At 21.0% G+C, this 9,683-nt stretch overlaps 1 protein-coding gene across 1 annotated transcript; it reads left to right on the plus strand.

Annotated features, from left to right (window-relative positions):
- Nucleotides 1-753: 753 nt before the first annotated feature.
- Nucleotides 754-9,683, plus strand: PRSY57_0317000 (CPSF (cleavage and polyadenylation specific factor), subunit A, putative; the record flags this gene model as incomplete). The annotated part of the gene is made up of 6 exons (XM_020114473.1): nt 754-8,613; nt 8,855-8,926; nt 9,015-9,091; nt 9,227-9,293; nt 9,448-9,494; nt 9,659-9,683. Coding segments are annotated over 6 exons (8,148 nt in total), but the record flags the coding sequence as incomplete, so codon positions are not given.

Consider the following 9,683-nt stretch of genomic DNA (forward strand, 5'->3'; position numbering starts at 1 on the left):
GTTCATTAATATATAAAATATACTTGTATTTTTTTTTTTTTTTGTATTATCATATTTTTTTTGGATACCACAATTTTTACTTAACCCAATAAATATATATATGTAAATAACATAATTTTTTTTTTGTTTACATATATATATATATTATATATAAATATATAAACATTTTTATTTATATTTACCTTAATTTTTCCTGTTGAATTATTATATTTTAATTTTTTTATTTTTTCTCATAATTTGTTAAAATAGCTAGATATGAAAGAATGGATTTCTCTTTTTCTTAGGACAATATATTAGTATATATATTAATATATTAAAATAGAATGATTGCTTAATATGATATCTACTTTTTTAATATTATAAATATATATTAATAAATTTATATAAAGTGCTAACATTTATTTATATATAGGAATAATATATATATATATAAATATATTTGTATGTATGATTATATTTATGTATATATTTGGTTAAAAAAAAAAAATTGATATTTTGCGCATACATCATATATATATATATATATATATATATATATATATATATATATATATATATATATATATATGTATATATGTATATATATTAATAATATACTTATTTTCAACATCGTGGATATATATAGATTATCATAATTATACGAAATATACTTTTTATAATAAAAGAAGGTATATAATTTCGCACATTATAATTATATATATATTTATTATAAATATTGCATTTTTTTTTTTTATTTTATTTTATTTTTTTATAATGAGCCCATATCATTTTTACAATAATGTAATAGCTAGTAAATCTATAAGAAGTAGCGTATGTTGTAATATTAAAGGCAATGAAAAAAAGTATCTTATATATGCTTGTAATAATCATTTAAATGTATGTTGCATAGATAAAAGTGGGAATACTGATGATTATAGTGAGCATGTATTATTTGCTGAAGTTTTAGAATTAAGGGAGTATGTGCCTGAAAAATTAGTTCATTGTACTTATAATAAAGAAAAAGTAAAGTCTTATTTATTTGTATTAACAAGGAAATATGTTTTATTATTATTAGAATATGATGTAAAAGAAAATGATTTTATAACATTATCAAAAATAAATTTGTGTGAATTGAATGGATTACATCTAGAAGAGGATGTTATATTTTTGCTTGATGAAAGGCATAAGACAATATTATTCTATGGTTATAAAAATATTTTAAAGTATATATATTTAGATTATGATAACTTTCTAAATTTGAATAATGTTTATACGATGAGGATAGATGAGAGTTTAATAATTGATATTGCCTTTTTGGGGAGCCATACCATGGGATGCAATAAACAATTGAAAAACAAACAAGGCGATGATGATAAAATTAATTATGGTGATTATAACAACAATTATGATGATGATAAAAACAATTATGATGATGATAAAAACAATTATGATGATGATAAAAGCAATTATGATGATGATAAAAACAATTATGATGATTATAACAACAATTATGATGATGATAAAAACAATTATGATGATGATAAAAGCAATTATGGTGATGATAAAAGCAATTATGATGATGATAAAAACAATTATGATGATAATAAATATTATGATGATAAAAGCAATTATGATGATGATAAATATTATGATCATGTTCATAAAAGTGGTAATTTCCTATATGACGATATTTATAAAAATGAAATGCTTTTCAATAATGAAGATTTATTTTTGGAGGATCAGAATATATATAAAAAGATAAAAAAAGAAATGATTACAGATGATGAAGATGATGTACCGTTGATTAATAAAACTATATATCCTAGTGGATATAAAAGCTGTCTTGAATTAGATAAATTTTCAAAAAAAAAAAGTTCTAATTTTGTAGGTACTATGAATTATGACAATAATGACAATAATGACAATAATGATTGTAGACCTAATTCTATAAACAAATTAAAGGTTGAGGAAAGAGGGAAAAGAAATTGTGATATTAGAAACTGTAATAATTTTGATTACAATAGTGGAGGATTATTATCACAACAACCTAATTCGTTTGAATCTTATTATCCTACAGAAAATGAATATAATAAGAATATAAGACGTATGTTAGATGGGTATAATAATATAAAAGGTTATCAACAAGATGATGTAAAATTAGCTTTTTATGATTCTTGTAATTCTACTTATAATAAAAATAATGATGAATATATGTATTCAACTATATGTATATTATATGATTATAAGAAATCAGATACGGAATTTTATGAAAGGTATATGAGGATTATACCATTATATAGAATGAATGATGCTAGTATAAAATGCTTGGGAGACGACGATTCGGAATTTGATTTTTATGATTATAGTGATAATGATAAATATTATGCCTATAAATATAATAAGCGCAATCGTGATGAGGATAATGGTATGGATGATCGTAAGGATGATAATAAAGATAATCATAAGGGTAATCATAATGATAATCATAATGATAATCATAAGGGTAATAATAAAGATAATCATAAAGATAATAATAAAGATAATCATAAGTACAAGTATGATAACTATGAATATAATATATATAGTAATAATAAAAATATAAATAAAAAGAATTCATTTATTTACAATATTATTGATAAAGAATGTCTTTTACCTAAATATTATAAACCGTTACATGTGGATCCAAGTATTAATAAAATATTATGTTTATCTAAATATAAAATATTATTAATTGGTTTTCAGTTTATTAATTATATAAATATAGTAAAAGAAAAAAGAAGAAGTTTTTTTTTAAGTTCTGAATTTAGAACAATTACTTATATAGAATCAATAAATATGAATAAATACATTTTATCTGATGATTATGGAGATTTATTTATTTTGTCATTTTTGCCAAAAAAAAAAAATAAAGATACATTTGATGAAGATGATATTGATGTAGATAATAATATAGAAAAGAAAAATGATAAGTATCAGGATGATAATATGAAAGATATACAAGATAAGCATGATATTCAAAAAAAAAATGAACCTTACAAAGGTAGATACTATGATTTTTATTGTAAATATGGAGGTAATGATACTTTTACGGGTGATATTTCATCTATGCGCGTGCAATTTTTAGGAACATGTTCTAGAGCTAATGTAATAACTCGTATTTATACAGATATTATTTTTTTAGGTTCTCAAATAAGTGATAGCTATTTATTGAAAATGCATTATTTTCCAATATATGAACGTGAGGATTTTGAACCTGTGGAATATTCACCCTACTCTCAAATGCTTAAAGAAGATGAAAGGGTATCCAAAGAAATGAATATGTACCATGTTAATAAATATGTAGAAGATATTTGGAATAAAAACAAAAACGTGATGGTACCTATAATGAACAATAATTCTAGAAATATAGCTCACATGGAAAATATGAAGTCTGTGAATAATATTTACAATGTAAATAATATGAACAATATTTTCAATCTTCCTCCTAATATAAATAATTTGTATAATAACCTATATACAAATAAAGAAATGCATGGCCTAGGGAAATATTGTATGAATTATAATAAAACGTATTTTTGTACATATCCTTATAATGATAATAATATAGAACGAAATAAATATAATAGACATAAGAGTGATTATCATACTTCTATTATTAATACATCACAAGGAAATGTAAATTGTAGTCCTAGTACGAATTATATATATGATTACAATGAAGTAAATAAAAGAAACAAAATAGAAAAGAAAAAGTTTTATATTGAAATATTGTCTGTTATACAAAATATGGGTCCTATATTAGATATGTGTGTTGTAAAAAATAAAAATAATGAATACGAAATCATCACATGTAATAGTTATGGTAGAACAGGATGTGTATCTATTATACAAAGTGGGTTAAAAACAAATATAACATGTGACCTTAATTTTAAGAAACTTAATAATTTTTTTGTAGTAAAATATGTTATATATTTAAAAAAAAAAAAAAAAAATACAAATACAAATATAAATACAAATACAAATACACATACAAATACAAATACACATACAAATACAAATATAAATACAAATACAAATACACATACAAATACAAATATAAATACAAATACAAATACACATACAAATACACATACAAATACACATACAAATACAAATACACATACACATACAACTATTACAAACGATGCGATGAAAAAAGAAAATGATCATAAGGATTGTATTGAAGATAATAAAGACAGAGTTTATAAAGAATCTTTAAATATTAATGAGAATAGGAATAATATTCCCATAAATGATGATGAACGTATGATGAATGATGCGTGTAATGATGATGGAAATAATTTACCAAGAAAAAAACAAAAAAAAAAAAATAAAAAAAAAAAAAGTGTATCAGAAGAACCATTACATTTTGAAGTTTTTGTATCTTTAAATAATAAAAAAAATATAAAAATAAAAAATATAAATTTATGTTTTCTAAATAAATATTATTTTGAGAATGAAAAAGAAATAAATGTGTTGAAATATTCAAACTTTATATATTTCCATATTTTTATGATATGCGTTACTTATGCAAATCAGACTAAAATAGTTGGAGTGTCAAGAGATATATTTAAAAGGAGGAAGATGAAAAAGGAGTGTAGCAGTGAAACTTTGATTAATAATAAGGATAATACGTTTGATAATGGTAGGAATCATCATTCGGACAATATAATGAATTGTTTTACAAGTGATTCTCACAATAAGAATAATATAAATGGTAATAATAATAATAATAATAATAATATTAATAATCATATGTTTGGAATGCAGCATGGTAGAGATATACAAGATGATAAAAAAAACAATTTAAATAATCCTAATTTCCAAAATGAAGAAAAGAAAGAAGATATGAAAAATAAAATACCTAGTGAAAGCTTTTTAAAAGATGTATGTAATGAAATATTTTTATGTGAATATGAAAATACAGATATTGATATGTATAGTAATACTTTATATTTTAATATTATCAAAAACCATCCGTACTTAATACAAATATGTAATGATCATATAAGATTACTATGTTGTTTATCTTTAAAATTAATATATAATTTACAAGTTACATTTATTTATAACTATTCTATATACAATGATTATATATATATATATTGTAAAGAAGGAATAAAAATTTACTCTGTTATAGAAAATTATATTGTACATATATATACCTATATTATAAAAGAAAACATTAGTAGCTGGTCTTTATATAAAAATTTATTAGCGTGTGTTTTTAATAACAACGAAGTTGTTATATATAATATAAATATGAATACATTGAAGGAAATAAAAGAAGAGAATCATAAAAAGGAAAGAGAACCAATAGACCTAGATACCAATGTAGAACAAGGGAAGGGTAAAAAGCTTCATCATGTTTTTCATATCGTTAATTATTACAAACCTGAGATGAGTTTTTTTGCATATATAAGTGATGTGGAATTAATAATGATGAATGATAACATGTATTTATTCTTGGGTTACAGTCATGGGAATATAGAATATTTCATAATGTGTGCATATAATAAGGAGGAAAAAAAAAAAAATATGGGAGTGGAATGTATGTGTCAAAGTGATGATGCTGATAAAAATGATGATAATATTAATAATGATGATAAAAATGATGATATTAATAATGGTGGTAATAATAATGATGATATTAATAAAAATGATGATGATGATAAAAATGATGATAATATTAATAATGATGATAATATTAATAATGATGATGTTAATAATGATGATATTAATAATGGTGATAAAAAAGAAAAGAAAATGAAAAAGAAGGAACTTAAAAGAAAAAGTAATACCTTTAGTGATAATAGTGATAATAGTAATAATAGTGATAATAGTGATTATAGTTATGGAATTAATAACTCATATGACTATGTTCCTGAGAATGTTAAACTGGAAAAATTTTTAATCGATACTGATTATAAGGGATTGGTGAGGAAAAGAAAAGAATGTAACACATTATTTAAATTGCATAAAGAATATTTAAAAAGGAAAGAATTAATTTTGAAATATATTTATAAAGTTTGTAAAGATAATGTTTGTAAAGAACCTACACGTTCAAATTGTAAATATACATATAAATTCAATATGCGTGAAGATTTAGAAAAAGGAAAAAAAATAAAAAAGAGTAAAAGAAATGTTTTAAAATATTTATCTCAATATAACATGAACGTTTTTAATTTCTTTGATTTTGGTAATGTTACATTTAATAATATGAACGAGTTATATAAAATATGTAATAGTAGTAAGGATGATGTTATGTATATTGATAATGAATATTATTATAATGTAAATATTGAATCTGATAATTTTGTTAGTTTACAAAAATTTCTTGAATCTAATAATGAGATTAATAAAATGGATACGGGTAGTGGTGTAGTCGATGTGGCAGGTGATGATATGATAGCTTCATCCTGTAATAATAATATAAAAGATAATATAAAAGAAAATGTAGGAGACAACACAAATGACAATATAAAAGATATTTTAAAAGACAATGTAGGAGACAACACAAATGACAATATAAAAGATATTTTAAAAGACAATGTTGGAGACAACACAAATGACAGTATAAAAGATATTTTAAAAGACAATGATAATGTTAGTAATAATTCTTATACAAATTATAGTAATTCAAATACATACGATATATCACATGCACATAATAGTAGTTGTAGTGATAAGAACACTTTAAATTTTTCACAATATAATAAAGGTAAAAAGAAAGGCATGATAAAGAATAGTAATTCTCTTAAGTGTAATATAAAAAAAGAAGTTGCTAATAATAATAACAAAAAAATATTGGTTAAAGGAGAAAAAAATGTAAAAATACATCATAAGAGAGCTCGATATTTTTTTAACTTTTTTCAAGTGTATGGTATATTATCTGAAGAATCATCTGATTGTGATAGTAGTGTAGATATAATGACCTTCAAGAGAAGTATAAAACCAAAGGAAAAATATAATGATGATAAATATATTCGTATAAATAAATATAAAAGAAGGCTTGCTGCATATAATAGAGAGGGAGCAATATTTGATGAATTGCGTTGTGGTACTTTAACACCTCCAAGTTTGTATATTAACAGATATAACAAATCTATTGATAAATTTTCTCATTATATTAATAAATATAGGATAAGTGACGATGACATGTTATCATCATATGATGATAATTATGATGAAGTTAATGCTCCAGATGTTCAGGGTACTAGAAAAAATAAAATAAATAAAAAAAATAATAAAAGGCATAGAAAAACAAGAAGACAAAAAAGAGATGAATTGGTTACAAGCACAGACTCGTCAAGCATTTATAGCAGTAAAATGGATGAATGTTACCAATATGATGATGATGATGATGATGAAAATTTTGAACAAGAAAGCAAATGTGATGATCCTATTTTTGAACAAAATGATATATTAAGAACATTTATAAAAAAGGAGAAAAATAAAAAAAATAATAATAAAAAAAAAAAAAATTATAAAAAAAAAAAAGGAAGTAATGATAATATGAATGTATTTAATAATACTAGTAATGTTAATCATAATGATATTAAGAAAAGAAAAAGAGAAATTAAAAATTTGTTATATAAAAAATTAAAAAGACAATGTAAAGATATCTATTTACAAGAAAATTGTAAATCGGATTGTTCGAAATATTGCAACTCTAATAATATGTCATCTGAAATTCCTTCATCACTTGATAATTTAAATAATATATTGTTTGATGAAAAAATATTTTTAAAGAGTAATATTTTAAAAAGTGAAAAAATTGTTTTAATTAATAAAAGGAAAATTAATGTATGTAATGATACTATTAAATTTAAAAAATTTGTAAAAGTTTTTTCTGAAAAAAAAAAAATTGATATAAATCAAAGTAATATAATAAAAAAGTATAATTTTTTGTTTGTTTGTTGTGAAAGTCCAATAATTATTTATTCAGATTTAAAAAAAAAAATTAATGTATCAAAATTATCATTAAAAAATATATATATCGTAGATATATTTAATGATTTTAATTATTTAAATCCTTTTCACAATTTTCTATCTTTTAAAAAAAAAAATCAAAATAATTTTTATTTTATTTTTTATGATGGATATAATATACATATATCACCATTGAATCAAATAAAAAAAACCTTTTTAAAAAAAATACCTTTTCATAGAACAGTTGAAAAAATAGCCTATCATTCAGAAACTGGTTTATTAATAGCTTCTTGTCCATCAGAAGAAAAACATAAAACTAATGAGATGATGAAACAAATAATATGTTTTTTTGATCCTTATCATGATTCCATAAAATATACTTATATTATACCATCCAAATATACTGTATCTACAATTATTATATATGATAATGATAAACTTATGAAAAAAAATTTCGATGTTACAAGTTTTATTTTTGTAGGTACATGTAATTCAAATGAAAAATATACAGAACCCACATCTGGTCATATACATATATTTATAGCAAAGAAAAAAGCTAACGTTTTTGAAATTAAACATATATATACGCATAATATTAATTACGGGGGTGTAACCAATCTAGTTCCTTATGATGACAAAATTGTAGCAACAATAAACAATATGGTAAAAAGGAAAAAAGGAAAAAAGGAAAAAAGGAAAAAAGCAAAAAAGGAAAAAAAGAAAAAAGGAAAAAAGGAAAAAAGGAAAAAAGGAAAAAAAGAAAAAAGGAAAAAGGAAAAAAGCAATTTGTTACATATTATATATATATATATATATATATTTGTATGCTATAATTCAAATACCTTAGTTATTATTTATATGGATAAATAGATATATTTATTTATTTATTTATTTTCCTTTTCAGGTTGTTATTCTTGATATAAATAATCTAATAATAAAATATGAAGCTTTTATGGACCCACAAAATCTTCAACCAGTACGTAAACAAATATAATATATATGTATATATACATATAAATATATTTTTATATATATATTTATATATATTTGTTTTATTATTTTAGAAAATAGAGGGAAACAATGCTATTGTAGAGCTAGTCTCCTTTACCCCAAGTTCATGGATCATGACTGTGGATGTCTAGTAAGAAAAAAATAAAATGAACAAATAAATAAATATAAATATATATACATATATATATATATATATATATATATATATAATAGTTTATATATTAAGTGTTCCTTATTTATACAATTATTATTTTTATTTTTTTAGTGGAGATTATATCGTTGTGGGAGATATCATGACATCCGTTACAATATTACAATACGACTACGAAAATGTAAAAAATAAATTTTTACATTAAATAGGAAATATATATATATATATAAACATTTGGTTTATTTAATTTTTTTTTTTTTTTTTTTTTTGTATTATTCTTACAATTATATATCATATATATTTATTTATATAATTTCTTCTTTTCTTTTATTCAGTCTCAATTATTTGAAGTGTGCAGAGATTACTCCAACATTTGGTGCACGTATGTTATAATTTGATAAACAAAGAGAATATAAATAAATAAATATATATATATGTACATATAACATATAAGATACCATATAAGGAAATTATATTTTATTTATATAATGTTTATGTTCAACATTTTTTTTATTTTTTTTTTTATTTTTTTTTCTTAAATTGCAGATCACTTTGTGCCTTGTCGAAAAGC

The sequence above is a fragment of the Plasmodium reichenowi genome, chromosome 3, assembly GCF_001601855.1.
Source record: "Plasmodium reichenowi strain SY57 chromosome 3, whole genome shotgun sequence".
Lineage (NCBI taxonomy): Eukaryota > Apicomplexa > Aconoidasida > Haemosporida > Plasmodiidae > Plasmodium > Plasmodium reichenowi.